At 51.1% G+C, this 16474-nt stretch overlaps 2 protein-coding genes across 31 annotated transcripts in view; both read left to right on the top strand.

The window, feature by feature from the left end:
* Window positions 1-5868, top strand: part of MYO18A (myosin XVIIIA) — a 96624-nt gene extending 90756 nt beyond the window's left edge. For 17 of the 26 annotated variants that reach the window (XM_082372651.1, XM_082372650.1, XM_082372666.1 and 14 more), the window contains one exon: window positions 4454-4594. Coding sequence is in view for 9 of the 26 variants with exons in the window: in XM_082372657.1 (XP_082228783.1) it covers window positions 4454-4598 (145 nt within the window). In the remaining 17 variants the exon portion in view is untranslated. Of the gene's footprint in view, window positions 1-1727; window positions 4267-4453 lie in introns of those variants that run through there. The other 9 variants (XM_082372657.1, XM_082372660.1, XM_082372656.1 and 6 more) reach the window with 2 other exon arrangements.
* A 3712-nt stretch (window positions 5869-9580) lies between these two features.
* SEZ6 (seizure related 6 homolog) overlaps window positions 9581-16474 on the top strand; it is a 98064-nt gene continuing 91170 nt past the window's right edge. For 2 of the 5 annotated variants that reach the window (XM_082372696.1, XM_082372695.1), the window contains exon 1: window positions 9582-11814. The gene's annotated coding sequence lies outside the window, so the exon portion shown is untranslated. Of the gene's footprint in view, window positions 11815-16474 lie in introns of all 5 variants that reach the window. The other 3 variants (XM_082372698.1, XM_082372697.1, XM_082372694.1) reach the window with 2 other exon arrangements.

The following is a 16474-nucleotide window of genomic DNA, read 5'->3' as shown; positions in this document are numbered from 1 at the left end:
GCAGGCCTGGCCTCGGAGAGCCTCCTGGCTACCTCAGAGAGCGGGGGCCAGCTGAGCTGATTAGTCATTCTGAGCCCTGAGCCCAATCAGCTGAACTCGCTGGTGATGTCCGTCACAGCTCCCACTTATCAAGTCCTAACCCTGGGCCAGGGACCACCCCCTACCCCCCCGCCAGATCCTTGCCATATTTTATTCACTTAATCCTCACACTAACCCCATAACAAATGTCTGATTAGCCCCATTTTATAGAACAAGAAGCTGAGGTTCAGGGAGGTTAAGTTATTTGCCAAGGTTACATAGCTGGTACGTGATGTTGCCAGGATCTGAATGGAGTCTATTCAGCTTGCCCTTAACTACTCCTCCATACGACCCAAGGCAGAGCACATGGGCAAAATGTTTCCTGTATGTATCTGGCAGCACCCATACGGAACTTCTGTCCATGACCCTGACACGCTGGGTCCAGGAAAGGGCTCTAGCTGACCCCCGGGCATGGGTTGGTACATCACTGGCTGTCAGCTATTAAGGGGCCTTTTGCTCAACTCTCCCCCGCCTGCAGTGTCACCCTCCTCTCTGGCATGCGTCTCAAGCCTAAGAGTGCAAGGTTTACAGGGCTGCAGCGCCCACATCACCGCACCCTGCAGCAGACCTGGAGATGCCTGACTCTCTCCCCACCCCTCCTACCCGAAGCCCACACATGAGCGTCACCTCATCTTAGCTCATCTTGTAAAGTTTTAATGAATAGAAATTAGCAACTGCTGAGTGACAGCCCCCTCCTGGCTCTCCTGCCTCCCCCAGCCTTCTCCCTGTGGGAGGGAGATCTAGCTGTTAGGCCCTTTATGCCCACACCCCCACTCGGAAGAAAGGCGAAGACTGACTCACTGGAATACTATTGTTGCCAGTTTCCCTGGTGGGCGGTGACATTTGGATCACCCTGGTTATGTGAAGCTGTTTTTGGCGTGGTACCCTCCCAGGGCAAGCTTGCTGCTTCCCAGGAGGTATGACCCCAGAGCGCAGCCCCCTGGGGCACGGGCAGTGTTTCCTAGATGCATGAACTAACACACACCTGTCGCATGCTAGTGGGCCTCTTGTGCAGTGGAGCAGCTGCCCAAGCACACTGACTTGGGCTGGGTTCTACCGAAAGGGACCAGTTTTAAGGAATGGAGCCCGTGGACGTGAATGTTACCTGCAGCTATTTGGAGATGGTGATGGGATGGGATTGGGGGGATGGTATGGGGGAGGTGGAACTTGAACCCAGACCAGGCTCATGGCCAACTCAGATTCTGTGGGCCCTGAGCTGCTCCGAAACCAAGCCCTTGGGCTTACGCCTGCTCTGTCATTCCCCCCATGTGGCAGATGGTTGCAGGATGCTCTGGGAAGAGTAGGAAGCACTCAATTGCACTAGGGAGCTGTTGTCAGCACCACAGTGAGAAAAGGCAGGGGTCATAATATTGTGTCTACCATCTCGGCCCTTCCTTCCGCAGCCCTGCTGAGTGCCCTGCTCCCCTAGCACGGGAAGTCAGCTGATGGGCCATGGGAGGCAGTTTGGAAAGCAGAGAGGGCCAGGCCCTTCTGAGCACGGTACCAATACCTGAAGAGGGAGACGTGGGCCTAGGCAGGCCATCCCACGCCAACCAGCAACTGGTGGATTTCAGACCCCAGTGACTAAGCCCATCATCACCCTTGACCCAGCAAGAGCAAAAACACATAAAGCCTGTTTCTTCCCTCAGCCACCAGCACAGTTCCTGTCCACCAGGGAAACAGTAGTCCTGAAACCCTACACACCGCCACCTCCAACAAGGATTGGATTCACCGCGCCCAGAGTGGGCACCAAGCCAGAAGCTAGCCAACCAGTACAGAGCTGGCAGAGAAGGTCCAGGGGAGGGAGGACCTAGTTGGACTCAGCATGAACTGGCTTTGGGTGAATAAACTGCCAAGAGCGGGGGCAGTTTAGCTTCCCACCTGGTGATGGGGACCTGCAAGAATGCAGAACACGAAAGCATCCATAGCAAAGGCAAGGGGAGGGGGCTGCTCGCCCAGTGGGAATTAGCTTATGCACCAAATCGCTTGTGACAGCGTTGAGCGGGAGACACTGGCTTGTGAGGAGGAAAGCTTTTGAAACAATGTGGTTAAAATGTTCAAATTACAGCCCTGACTCTTGCCCCAGGGAAGGGAGCCAGCTGCCTGCTGTTGACTCTCCGACAGCTGTGGCTGTAGAAGCCACAAAGGAAACTGGCTAAAGAGCACCCAGGGTGGGAGCAGGGGTGTCTTGTGGCTGCACAGAGCAGGGGAGAGAGGCCTGGCATTTAGCCCTCCCGGCTGCCTCTACCACTGCACCCAGCATCTGGATGGAACAGTGTTGAAACCCAGCTGTCGTTTATCCAGGTGTCTGCCTGGCAGGCACGGAAATATGGAGGTGGGGTGTGCCGCACTCCGAGGAGAGGTGTGAGGAGGGACAGGAACACCCCATTTGCGTCTGGGTCCCGGCCCTGGCATCCACCTCACCCCCCTCTGCCCACAAAATAACCCCACTGTCTTTCCACAAAGCCATCCCTTCCTTTGCCCAACAGCAGACCTTAGCGTTGGGTGCCCAGAAGTTCTGTCTAAAAAATGAAAATAAAATCAGGCTCCCGCTAATTCAGAATTCAAACAACCCAAAAGCTCAAATAACCCCAGTTTTTTCTATGTTGCACAGTCCTTGTTGAGCTTTATAATTTTGTCACTGAGACGTCCCGGAGTCCTTAAATGCCTTTGGCCCATCAAAGTAAAACTCATTTATGTTCAGACTAGTTTGTATTAAATGTGTTTTGTGCTATTCTGATTCCTTTAAAAATGGTAATTCGTTCATGAGAAATACGATAACTATTAACCAGACTGCCCCATTCCTAAACCGTTTTGCATAATTGAACAGGCTCTTCTATCAGGCTCTTCCATCTCCCCAGGGAGAGAGAAAGAAAGACCTGTCTTTACACACCCCCTGGGCTCTCGCCCAGGCCAGTGGGGAGAATGCAGGTTTCATCTGGTTTTCTCCTCAGGTCACCGGTCTGGCAGCAAGGTGGAGTCATCAAAAGGCTTTGAGGTCTAAGGTCCCAGGTTCAGATTTACATACTGGCTGTGTGACCTTGGGCAAGGTGCTTCGTCTCTTTGAACCAGCTTCCTCATGCCATTTCATGTGGTGAAGAATAAGATAGCACATCCAGAGTGCCTAAGACAGTGTCTCACATTACAGGAAATATTCAGTGATGAAATCCTTTCTTCAACACAGTTGGAAAAGCTGAGCATGTGGTTCTTTCTTGCAGAACGCTGTGTCCTCCTCTTTTGGTTTGGAGATAGAAGAACTTGGAAAGCGCTAGTAAACAAGGGCCTTCCTCAGATTCTTAAATCAGAATTGTAGACAGTGGGATCACAGGATTCCTGTTTATCCTAGCGGAAGCTCTCTAGGATCTGGAAGCAGGGCTGTGTCCCTGAGAGCACTGGGCAGGGAGGGGCCCATTGAGTGCAGGGCACTGGTAGGGGTGGAGCCACCCTGGGCTGCATTTTCTCCAGCATTGCTGAAATTACAGTGCACTTGTACTGGCAGAGGCAGTGGAGGTGGGAGGGGCAGGGGAAGGCTGCTCTAAGGCTTTGGAAAAGAAAGAAAAGAGAAGGTGACTAGAGGTGGAAATGAGATCCCATCCATGCTCAACGCCATGAGTCTGCTCCATCCAGGGAGTAATGCTTCTTCATATCTTGGTCAGGGGAGAGCGCGAGGCTCCCAATGGCCTGATGAAAGCCTTGGGGTCGGATTATGGTACCAAGAAAGGGATGACTATGCCACCCTGAAACAGAGGTCTTACCAGCTCCTACATCCTGAGTCTCTATTCCTTGTGAGTAGATGATATCATGGTCAAGGGCAGAAACTCTCACCGGCCTTAGGAAAACCTGATTAGGAAGAAGGGTTATGATCTGGGAGTATTCAATGGGGAAAGCCCCTCCTTCTTAGAAGGAATCTTTTTGGGAGGAACTTTACTAAGACAGGTTGTAGTCGTGTAACCACCAGACCTGCAGTCTCCAAGTAAATGCAGTCCATGGACTGCCTGTATCAGAATCTTCTGGGGAGGGAGTTGAAAATGCAGAATTCCTGGGTTCCACCCAAGAGCTAGCAAATCAAAACTTCTCAGGAGAAGAACCCAGGGATCTTGCAGCCAATTCTTACGCACATTCAAGTTCGAGACCCACTGCTCTTCAGCATTGCTTTTCTTGGCGTTATAAAAGGTTTCAGAGTCAAAACGATGTGCTCCTTTCTCTTACTACTCTGAGTATCTTCTGGGGAAGCCAGGGAAGTCTTCTACTTCTCAATTTGTGACTTTGGGGGAATGCTGTGACAGGGTTTGGGGGGCCTCCTCAGGACCAAAGGCTTTGGTGCTGGATGTAAAGGGCATCCTTCCTCTGTGACCTCATTCCTCTCTCCCTGCAGCCCCACCAGCTACTGGAAGTCCCTTGCCCCTGACCGGTCAGATGATGAGCACGACCCTCTCGACAGCACCTCCAGGCCCCGATACTCCCACAACTCTCTGAGTGACAGCGACACAGAGGCCAAGCAGACAGAGACCAACGCATAGCCCAGGGGAGTGGTGTGCACCCCTCCCACCCACGGCCTACTGCTGCCACGGCGCCTCTCCCGGGAAATGGCGGGGCACGGGTCTCCCCCACCTGACTGCTGACCTGCATGGGAAACACCCGACCCTCTTCGGTCAGGGGGCTTCCCAGGCAGTGGGTATCTGACGTTTCCACGTGGAAGAGGTGGAGGGAAGAGCAGTTCTGAAAAGAGAACTTTCTGCTCCTGCCTTGGGCCACCGTGGATGGCAGGTGGCTTGGCACTGCATAGAGCCAGCAAGTTGACCTCCATCTCAGCCTCCCCGCCCCGCCCCCCACCCCCCCACCCCTGCTCAGGGACGGTGGACAGATTGCCTACTGGGACATTCTCGGGTTGCTGGGTCCATGGGGAGGGGTTTGGGGTGGGAACAGCAATTCCTTCCCCATGACTTGGGGGAGGGCTTTCTCTTCTCAGTGCCTGCTGTCTTATTACTTTTTAATTTAAATACCCAACCTCTCCATCATAGCTGCATCCCTGAGAGGGGAGGGGGCTGTGGTGGCAGCCAGCCGCCTCCCCGCACCGGGAATGACTAGGGGAACCTCAGCTTCATCTTTACTCTTCCGAGAGCAGTCCTTTCTCTGTGCAGCTGGAGAGACCCGTGAGCAGAGCTGGGCCCAGGTTCTTAAGAGTCCGTGTGGGGAGGGGCTCTCAGGTGCTTCTGGGTTCGAGCTGAGCAGGCCTACACAGACGGGGGTGCATCTGTACCAGCCAGAACTTCCAGCCCCTACCCTTCTTTGTCTCATCAGTGTGTTAAGTGCAATGACCCATTGAAGAGTAAACCCATTCCACCTAATGCCAGTTCAGGGCTTATCCAAGCACTGCCTCCCTCCCCCTCTGTCCAAGTTGCCTGGATCACAAGCTCAGCTTGAGAGGGAAGGCCTTGGGTTGAGGGCTTGTGATCAGAAAAACTGAAGATGGAAGCTTTGGTCGGTACTGATGTGTATTAGATGCGAATGAATCCTCACCCTGTGTCCTGAGCCTGAGTCATTTTTCTTCTTCCAGTCGCCCTGCCCACACGCACTTATCCCAGACATGACAACATGCAGACTGACAGTCCCAGCTCCCACCCTAAAGATCATCCCACCAACACCACCAGACGGGGGCCCAAGGGCAGTGCCTGGTGCCGCTCCCATCTGCTGTCTCCCCTTCTCTCCTGCAATTGGTTTGTACTCATTGGGCTGTGCTCTCTTCCCCTGTTTACTTGATGTATGGAAATAAATGTCCTTTTTCTCCTGGCTCTGCCAATTTTCCTGCCTGTTCCTTCAGGCTCAGGTAAAGTCCAGGGTGGTCACAGGGGAGCAGAGTGAGGACTCTGGTGGGGACCTGGGGGAATCACCCTCATCCCTGACCTGCTCCCGCTTCAGACCAGTGCTGCTCAGAGAGCTTGGCAGGTCATCTGGAGCAGGCGGAGGCAGTGGATGAGAGGATTGGTCAAGGAAGACACAAACCCCACCTTTTATTTTAAGAGCCCGTGGATTGTAATTCAGGTTGGCAGAGCCGTCCAGGCCTTGGCCTACCCTGGCCTCCACTTGGGAATGTTGAGGTCCCTCTGATTGTTAAATCTTGCCAATTACAGAGATCCTATCTTCTCTCTCTCTCTCTCTTTTTTTTTAAGTTTAGTCATCCCAAAGATGACTTTCTGATCAACACTTGGCAGAACTCTCTCTGGCCTCCAACCCCATTGGCCACAGGGCAACTTGAATAGGCTGGGCGTGCTGGCTTCTCCACCCTGCTCAGTCTCTGCCTTCATGCCCCAGTCCACACGTGGTTCCCTCACTGACAGCTGAGAGGCAGTGGGCAAGAAACAAATGACTCCCTCCTCCTCCTCTACCTTCTATAATGTGACCAGTTATAATCCCTGCGTGCATGAAGTATTTACAGCTGGTCGATCAGGCTCCTCTGGTTTGGACAGGTAGGCAAGAAAGGGTATCAGACAGGCCTGATGCTGACGCTCTGGTGATGTCACCCACCCAGAAAGGGGCAAGAAAGGGAAAGAGGGGGAAATGTCATCCCCAAAATGAATGGGAGAGAAGTGTGAAGTGGCTGCATCTTGAACAAAAGAAACTGCCCCCAAGGTGGAATAGAGAAGGTAGTAAAAGTGAAGTCATTTTTTTTTTAAACTGCTGGCTCCTCATGTTCAGTTCTGTCACTCACATCTTTTACTCCTGCTTTCAGACAGCTCGGTGCACTTTTTTCCTCCCAGGAACTGGTGTGACAAAAGTCCCTGCTACCTACAGACAAGATCCCAACTCTGCTCACCCACACTGACTCAGGCCTTTGGTTAATTATTGATAGAAAGTCCCAGCATCAACCTCTAATAGCCTGCCCTGGGGCGGAGGGCTTTGTTCAAGTCAGAAAATATGTATTATTCATCTGCTCATTCACTCAACAGTCAAATATTTCATAACTGCCCGCTATGGTCTAGGCACTGTTCTAAGTGCTGGGGATGGGTGGGGTCCCTTCCTTCAAGAAGCGGATATTCTAGTGGAGGAGTTAAACACAAAAAATATGTGTGTCTAACCTCCTAATATGTGCAAGCTTTGGGCGAGTAGAAAGGAGTACATCATAGTGTTTGTCCTCCAGGGAGTCATGTGTTAGGGCTAGGGCAGATCCCTTTGGAAATAATTACATGAGACATAAAAGGACAAAGAAGTTGCTTTGGGCAAGTTATGAGGGGAGACACTCTCACTGAGAGAGGGTGGGGAGGGACTGGGAAGGCTTCTAAAAGGAGCTGGTATTTTGAGCTGGGGCTTGAAGAAAGGATAGCACTTCCACAGGTAGATATTGCTGGGATAGGTGTGCTGGGAAGAAAGAAGAACTTGAGCAAAGGCCCTGAGGCTGGGAAATAGAGGTGGTGGCAGGGAACTCCACAGGCTGTCTGGGGAAGCTGGACATCACCTCACATGACCAACACTTCTCCAAGCTTCAGCAAAGGCCTTCGGCCAGCATTCTGGGCTCCAGGCTGGGAGGAAGGCAATTCCCTCTGCACAAACTCCTCAGGGAAGTCCAGGGACCTGCAAGGCCATCAGAGCCCATCTTCGTTTGGGGTATGCCTTCAGAGCTCTGTAAGCTCCTGCCCTCACCTGTGCACTCATGGTCACTCTGGTACCTAAAATGTAAGTGATTCCCACAAAACAGGCAGCAAATCTGTCCCTGTGCCAGGCTCAAAGCCGCCTCGCTAGATTTTCCTCTCTAATCTCAGACCCTCAGGATTGCTCTGAATCCTGGATAAGAGGCATTGGGAGGGGGAGACCCTGTGAGGCTCCCCATGGTGCCCAGTCTGTGCCCAGAGACGACAGCAGCACATGGTGACTCCCGAACTACCTCCTTTTGTCCTGTGTCCTCTTGGCAGATGATCCCAGTTGTCCTTCCCCCATGCCCCACCCCCATGCCTGGTGGCACAGACACTTAGCGATTTGCTCCTTAATTGTCCCCTAGCTAGGCTGCGCAGATGCCGCTCTTTAATCTCTCCTGATAAATGAATCGCGCCTCTCCTTTAATCATATGTTCATATCCAAGCCAATTTGAATCCATTTGGCAGGGAGTGTGTTGCAAGAGATGCCATGACTGCTGCTTCTCCCCACCCAGGGCCCTGGAGCCAGCGTGTCTGCTGTCCTCACCCTCAGCAAAGAGCCCAGGAGACCCATCCAGGCGAAGGATCTCCTACCTGAGTGATGGGGACTTCTCAAAGTCAATCATTCACTCCTGTCCTCCAAGCAGGCCCGTGTGGGGCTGGAGGGAGATGGATTCCCAAAGCCTCAGAAGTGGGAGGGACAGGATGAGTCCACAGCCTTCCTTGGTCATTGAAGAAAGGGCCCCATTATCACCCCTGGGAGAAAGTGCTGCCTTAAATCTAACCCTAATCCTTTCTGTTCCCCTTTCATTTCCTCTGAGCTGGTTCTCAGGGAAGCTGTGACACTTTTTACATAGCAACGTATTCCAGACCAGTCTATGATCATTTGTCCTTGCCTGCTACTGCTACTGGCTGCCACCCCCAACGCCTTTCATCTTTCCCCAGGAAGTCTTCTTTTCTAAATCCTCCAGCCTGGTGGGCAGTCCAGGACATGCTTGGTAATGTACCAAGTTCTCCCATGTCTGGGGCTGCTGCTTCTTTCACCTACGGAGTGGTGTCCCCCGACCCTAGTGGAAGCAAAACAAAACCAGACGAATAAAACCTGCTAAACTGAGCGCTTCTGCCGCTAGCACTGAGACCTTGGAGAAGAGCCTTGACCTCTTGGGCCTCAGTTTCCCCATCTGTAAAACAAGGTGGAATTGCTGGCAAGAATCTTTTGGATCCTAGGTTCGGACAGAGCCCCTCAATGCTGCCAACAGAACCTCTCACCCCCACCTTTTCATCACCCTTGGTGAGGAGCCGGAGGGACCGATGGGTGGCGCAAGTGGGGCCGGGAGAAGACAGACGTCTTCTCCCAGCGCGAGGGCTGTCTGGGCTTGGTTCCGTCCAGCAGCCCCGTGCGCCTCCGCGTCCTCTTCATTTCCTTTCCTTTTTCCTGGCTGGTTCTGCCTGTCCAGGCAAGCGCCCTCCGGTTCACTGGGAACCCGGGCATATTAGCATATTCATATCTCATTTGCATGACCTCGGCCTCCGGAGCATGGAACCTCTGGCTCCGCCTCCGTCTGGAGGTTCCCCGCCCCGTCCCCCACCCGCCCCCGCGCGCTTCCCGGAAGCCATGCCCCTTAAAAGGTCCTTGAGCCTGTGACAGGACCGAGCCCGTCGGCGTTGCCCTTGAAGGATTCCAGAAGCATAAGGACATGTCTCCTCGCGCAGCAACCCGACGATACTGTTCCCCGCCCTTTTAAGGGCTGCTGGAAGTCCTCAGCAGGAGCTGAAGCTGTGTAGCGACTGGGGCTGAGGGGCCTGCCTGGCCTGTCAGTAGGGACCCAGAGGATGAGGAGGACAAAATCAATATAACCATGGTGAGCACCTACTATGTCCCCCGTGCTTATACACTTTGCCTACATCTCATTTAACCTTTATCACGACTCTGTGAAGGGGCATTGTCCCCGTGAGGAAACAGGCTCAGAGAGGTGACATCCGGCCTAGCAGGGTCCTCAGCTTGGTTCCAGCAACTGGCCAGGCATCTCCGAGCTACTCTGGCCTTGTCAGAGGGTGAAGGGGGAGGCGAGAAAGCCAAGAATTGCTGTCATGATCCTCATCTCAAATCACTGTGTGCCTGGTATTCACCAAGGCCTGCCCTTAGGAAGGAAGCACTTCTTGACAATTTGGGGGGGAAATGTCAACCTCATACTTCTGTTGCTCCTTAACAATTCTCAGAGCATCTCCCATACATGATCACATTTGTGTTTCAACAACACGGTGCCAACAATATGAATAACAGTTCCACATGGCCTGAAATGCATATTTTAAGCTCTATTCACCTCAATCTAATTTCATTACAGTACAATGGAACAATCCAGACCATTCTCTGGGATTTGATCTGGGAGGAGTGATTTCCAGAGCAATAGCCATTTTGGAGTTAACAAGGATGCTAGATTTATTTAGAAGGAATTTTACAGAGAACTTGAGTCTTCTGTAGTGTCAGCCCCAGTGATGGGTCATATACATGAGGGAGATTCCAAAAAGGATGTGTGCTTTGCAATTGAAGTCAGTGACATAAATCTCCCAGCGGAATACTTAAATGTGTGGATAGAATTTGCTTTAGATATCAAAAGTCAGCTATGACAGTTTGGCAAAAAAAAAAAAAAACCTCAAAAAGGCTATTAAGTTTTGACACCATCCAGGCAAATTATATTTGAGGTGGTTTAAGAGTCAAAGAGTTTCCACATTTTAATAAATTTTTATATGTTTTGTGCCACATCTACGATCTGACTAGATTAGAAAAAGAAGCAAATGGATTTGCGGAAGAGAGGACACTAGGGAATTTGAAAGTGGAGAATTAAAAAAAAAAAAAAAAAAATCCTGGTACGGGAATACAGCCAATAGATTCAGAAATTTTACCTCTTTGAAAGACAGGTCAACAACTGATGACAAGGCAAATATAAAACTGTACGTGATGAAGTAGGCCTCATGGCTCATATTTAATCCTGGGGACTGGCATCAGTTACAGGTTGGCACCCTTGCTTAAGGGTTGCTTCTGGCCCCCACGGGAATAGTGTCCTCTGGAGAGCAAAGGAGATTGACCCTAGTGAGTGGCACTGCCCTGGAAGGTTCTGCACTAGAAGCACAGGTCCATGGCCTGCTTTTGAGGGTCCAGGAGCTCATCTGTGGGGGCTGGTCTTTCCAGTGAACCACATACTGAGCCACTGGACAGGATTTAAAAGTAGAAAAGGAGCTTCCGCTCCCAGGCACTGGCAAAATAAGCCTAGAGAACCAGCTCGAAAGTGAGGCAGTCTTAAGCTCTTTGAATAGGTTCTTAAGGGAACATGTACACATGACAAAAGTACATGTGAAAACAGATAAATAGATAAACGTTAGATGAGACTTCTGAAAAATAGAAATAGCTTTGTTTGGGGATGTGGGATTATAGATGAAGTATCTGTGCTTGTAATAAAGTTTTCATACAATTTTTCTTTTAAGTCAGTACAGATGTGTATCTGTGTCAAACACCAAAGAAGGCCCCAAATTGTCATATTAGTGTGACTATAAGAGTAGCGTCTTTCCCCGCATTGCATATATAGAAATAGTAGCCCTGGGCGGGGGGTAAACCATGTGGCAAAGCTGCTTAGAAACTGCTTAGATCCCTTGCTCAGGGAAAGCCATTCTTAAAGCAGCAGGCGTCTCTTGGCATGGCTGAGAATGGAAGCTGAAAGAGGAACAGATTGGAGGGTGGAACTTGAACAGGGTATTTAGGGGAGAGGAGCAGTGGGGGAGGGGGAGATAAGAGCATCCAGACATGGCCTCCCATGCAGCCTGGAGCCCTGAAGGTGACAGGTTTATGCAAGGAGACTCGTGTTGATGAAGGGACCGGTGATGGAGTGGGGTGAGGAGAAGCCGAGAGTCAAGAAGGTCATTTAGGATATTTGTGTTATGGTTATATACTTTTTTTTTTTTTTTTTTTTTAAGATCTGTAAGGGTGGACATGACTCAACGGCCAGACTGTGCCTGGCTAATGGATTCCTGCTTCTCATACCTGACTCCATCTAAGAAGGTTTAGCCCCTTAAGGAAAAAGTATTTTCGCTGTTTCAGAGAGTCAAGTGACCGGTGAGTTCTCTGAGAAAATGAGAAGGTGTTGGTTTTAGAAGGGGAGGACTCGGGGTTCAGACCTCGCATAAGGTCTGGGAGGAGTAAGTCTCCTGGGGCCTGGAGGTGATCTTCATCTCCCTCCCCGCCCCCACTCCTTGCTCCCCAGTAGAAATCAGCTACAAATCTCATCTTGTTGGGAACAGATGGCCTTGGCTGACGAATAAGCCACCGCAGGCTGCTCCACCTGTTCTCGGGTTGGAATAATCAGCTCGAGACAAACATCGGCGCTGAAATAACTCATGGCAGCGGGTGATGCGCAGGCACAGATTCCAAAAATCTCTTATATAGACCCCCTCCAACTCTCTCCCCTGCCCAGCCCCTAGAGGCCATCAGGGGAAGGTAATGGAGCGGAGGAGAGAGAGAGCCCTAAGCTGAGCGCGATGGTGGAGCTGGTGGTTGCTCCGGTGGAGGTGGGGTGGAGGCGGGGCTGAGTTCGGGGGGGCGGGGCGGGGTGGGGGAGGGAATACCTTGCACCTCGGCAGGGCGGGAAGTTATTTCTCAAGAGCATGTGGAGAACGTGGGAATGGTTGATCCATGTCAGGGACAAGTGTGAGGAGATCCAATCTGTCGGTGAGAGCAGAAAACTGAGAATTTGGGATTCTTGTGAATGTGTTCGTTAAAGAAGTGATATGCAAATGAGATCAAGCTACCCGCGAATCTCTCAGCAGCTCAGACAGCTCTGCCGGCAGCCGCTGCGGGTGGCTGCCTGGGTGCCCGTACTTCTGTGGACTGGTGTTCAGCCTCCCTTCACGTCCTTGATGAAGTCCGCTGGGCTAATGTTCCCTGACAGCGGCAGATGAGTCCGTCGCGGGGGTGACAGCGCTGGGAAACAGTGGTGACGGCTGGAGGGGGGGGGTGTTGCCGGCTGAGATGGGGGCCTGGCTCCTGTGGAGTCAGTCGAGAGAGGGCAGGGACTGAGAGAGAAGAGACAGGCTGATTGCTTGCTCTGGGTGCCTCAGTCAGGCGGCTCCCCTTGGTGCAGCCTCCTGGCCTGATGCATAGATCCTGAGTCCCCAGAGGCTGTGCTGGGGTGGGGGAGGAAGCCTGAAGGGCTCTTTGGACACCCCCAGTGCATCTCTGACTGCCAGCTCTGGTTCCTCACAAGTGGTCCCTGTGACTCTGCCTGAAGCCTAGGGCGTTGGAGGACAAGGCTCTCACCTATCGTTTAGGGTCCCACAAACCTGGTCTCCTTAAAGTCGGTTGTGCCCACAGAGGTGCCATGGTGGCCCCTTTCCTGCTGAGTGCCTGGCTCTGGGGTTCTCACCTTGCTGTATATTAGAAACACTCAAGGAACTGTTTTTGTTTCGTTGTGTATACAAAGAGTAAAAAACATAGTATAATGAACTTTATCCACCAAACAGCTTCAACAATTTTCAACACAGAGTGAATCTTGCTTCATTTGAACCTGGCCCACTTCCCCATTCCCTTGGATTATTTTGAAGGAGACCCCAGATATGATATCACTTTGTTACAATGAAGATATTTGTTTAGTATCTACCCCTCAAAGAAAAGAAAATGACTCCTTAAAATGTAATCACAATACTCTTATCACACCTAAAAGAAATTATCAATAACTCCTTAGTACCAAATATCCAGTGTTTAAATTTTCCTGATTTTAAATATTAATAATGTAACAAATTATATATATATATGTATATTTTAAAGTTAGCTTGTTCAAATCAGCATCCAAACAACATTGAGGAGGTTTTTTTTTTGGCCACTCAGCGCGGCATGCAGTATCTTAGTTCCCCAACCAGGGATCGAACCCATGTCCCCTGTAGTAGAAGTGCAGAGTCTCAACCACTGGACCGCCAAGGAAGTCCTATCATTGAGGAGCTTTTTAAGAAATACTACTGTGCCCAAGGCCTTCTCCCTCGGGGATTCCGATTTAATTGGCCTTGGGTGAGGCCCAAGCATCATATTTTTTAAAGCTCTCTTGATGGTTTTAATGTGCAGCCAGGGCTGAGAAGTGCTCTACCTTTCCCCCTACCAGTTTCCTGCCAACTCCTCGTCCAGGCTATTAAATACTTCTCCTGCCTCCTGCCAGTAGACCAGAGCAGTTGGCACTAATATGCCTACCTGGAGGAGTTGAGGGCTGCCCATCTTTTCCAGGCTTCTCTTTCCAGGTGGGCTCAAACTCTCTATGGACACAAGCATTCCTTTCTCTACAAATTCACATACCATGTAGGCCTGTTCCTATCACTTTCTCCCCTAATATATGCCTGGTGCCTGTTCTGGCCTTGCAAAGCATAGTAGATTTTTTTTTTTTCATGAAAATAGCAAAATTCCTGCCTCGGGAAAAAGTGAGAACTTCCCTGGGGGCAGTTTTCATCTGGCTGCTCAAGTGGCTCAGCACTGCGCTGGAGCTGAGAGAGAAGCCTGCTGGGGGCTTGGCAACAGATGTAAGGGAAACCGGGGATTGAGTGGGACTTGAACCCAGCACATTTTGGGGACTCTAAGAAACCTTTCTCTCCTGAAGATGCTGGCCCCAGGAGCATTTCAGAGAATTATGCCCACGTCCCTAGCTCGCAGCCGTCTGCCTGCCTTCCTGTGGCTGCTGCTTCTGTTCGTTCCCCTACCCCTCCACTCCACCTGCCTTTTGGATTTATTCCTCCCTCCTGTATCCCCCACTCCATGCCTCACTGAATGTTGGTGAAACAAATCTAGTCTAAAATAATGAGCAATCAACTACCCTGATGCTTGGGGCAGGCTGGGCAGGGGCTGGGGGGAAAGGGTAGGGAGCTGAATCATTTATAAAGCCTAATAAAGATGCAGATGAGCGTGCTGACTAGGAGCCCCAGAGCTGGGCTTATTCATTATTCAAAGTTATGTAAATGCCACTGGGTCCTGCGTGTTAGAATCCTGCCCCTTGTCCCTGCTGCTTCTTCCTGCCTGACAGATCCAGCCTGCCTTATGCCTCACCTCTCCCCCCAGGTGCTTACATTCATTCTCCCTGCCCAGAATCCCATCTCAGACCCTACCTCCTCTCTAGCCAGAAGTCTTCCAGAGATTTGTTGGGAGGTCCTGGCCTTCAGGCAAGACTATATAGGCCCAAATAGGTGGGCTTCTCGTTTTTAAAGATTTCCAAGGAAAGAATACCCTAAGCAGTGCTATATACATGTTTTAATATCTCACAAATCTACTTAGAGGGATGGATTTCCCGAGTTCTAACCTAAATCCCTCTTGCTGCATGGGAAGCCCACCATTGAAATAGAATATCCAATAACCAAATTCTCTTTAATCACTCTTTTGAGAAGTTAAATGCAAGCATCAAGTCACTCCAGCCTAGTACCCCCAGATTAACTCATTCTTGTTGCTGCCACTTACCTTACTAGACAGGTGAACCTCATTCCAAGTTACAATCACACTCCTTAAGCTCTTAAACCTGTCCTGGGTTACCAAACTCTGGTTAGGTTAGTGTTTAACTCGTACTGACTACACCATATACCTCCTCTTTTTCACACTGGGCTTACTGATTTGTACCCCACAATTGCCTAGGCCTTAGGACTCAAAGTACTTTCCCCTGACTCTCCTCAGTCTTTCCCTTTTTCCCCATCACCCCCTAATTTTTCAGATGGTGAGGCTGAGAAATGAAGAATTGGGTCAGAGTCGCAGTGGCATCGATTGCCTCTGCTTTCCCTTCTTTTCTGGGCTGCCTCTCCTCCCTCCCCCAGCCCCAATCTATTTTGAGCCTGCCTCTGTTTTCCTTAGTCTGGTTGGCAACCATGCCGGCCTCTTTCTCTTCGCTGCCCTTATCTCTCCCCTGCAGCCTGTGAGGACCCCAGTTGCCCTTCCGGAGGTCTCTTATTGCCTGCCCGATTTATTTTGATTTTCTTCCATCTTGAAGATAGGTAGGGTCGGCCTGAAAGTGGATGCCTGGCCACGCTCAAGCAGAAGGTAGGCAGGGAGATAACGCTGGTAGGTCTGCTTGGCAAATCCTTCAGTGTTACCAAAACCCTCAAGTTGTCCTCCGAGCCCACCTACAATGTCTAGTCCTCTTCTCCGTATCCACAGACTCTATTTCCTCCATCCCTTCTTCCCCTCTATGACCCCATCCCACCCTCAGTAAGAAATGCTCAGTTCCTCCCACTTGGGTTGTGTGCAGCATCCCTGCAGGTCCTCACCTGCCTTCTTGGCCTGCACGTTGCCAGTCTCTGCTTATCCAATTCCTGTTTCTCTCCACTCTTCCCTGACCTCATCCCTCCCACACACACCCGTCCTACCCCACACGCCCCCTGCCCCTGCCCCTGCTTGCACTCTGTTTCTAGGACACACTGGCTCATTTCTAAAGCAACTTCGCCAGCCCAGGCAGGGCTTGTCAGCATCCCCCACTTGTCCTTTCTCAGCCTCCTCTAGACACTTGTCCCCTCCTTTAGCTGTCACCAGCAAGCTGAATAAGACTGGATATTTTGGAAGGGGAGCTGCAGCTGGCTGGGGGAGGAGGGTGGCACTGAGAGAAGCAGAAGCAGAGGGAGCTGCGGAACGAGAGGGAGAGAGAGGTTCCCAACATCCTTCCTCCCCAACTTTGCCAGCTTGGGAGCTGTCAGGATCTTACACTGATCCCTCTCTGTACCGCATTTTTCTCTCTCTCAGTAATAACACAATACCTTGCTTTACA

Source organism: Balaenoptera borealis (genome assembly GCF_965194805.1).
Source record: "Balaenoptera borealis genome assembly, chromosome: 20".
Classification (NCBI taxonomy): Eukaryota; Metazoa; Chordata; class Mammalia; order Artiodactyla; family Balaenopteridae; genus Balaenoptera; species Balaenoptera borealis.
The sequence above is the reverse complement of the archived record's forward strand: the minus strand, read 5'-3'. Positions and strand labels throughout refer to the sequence as shown.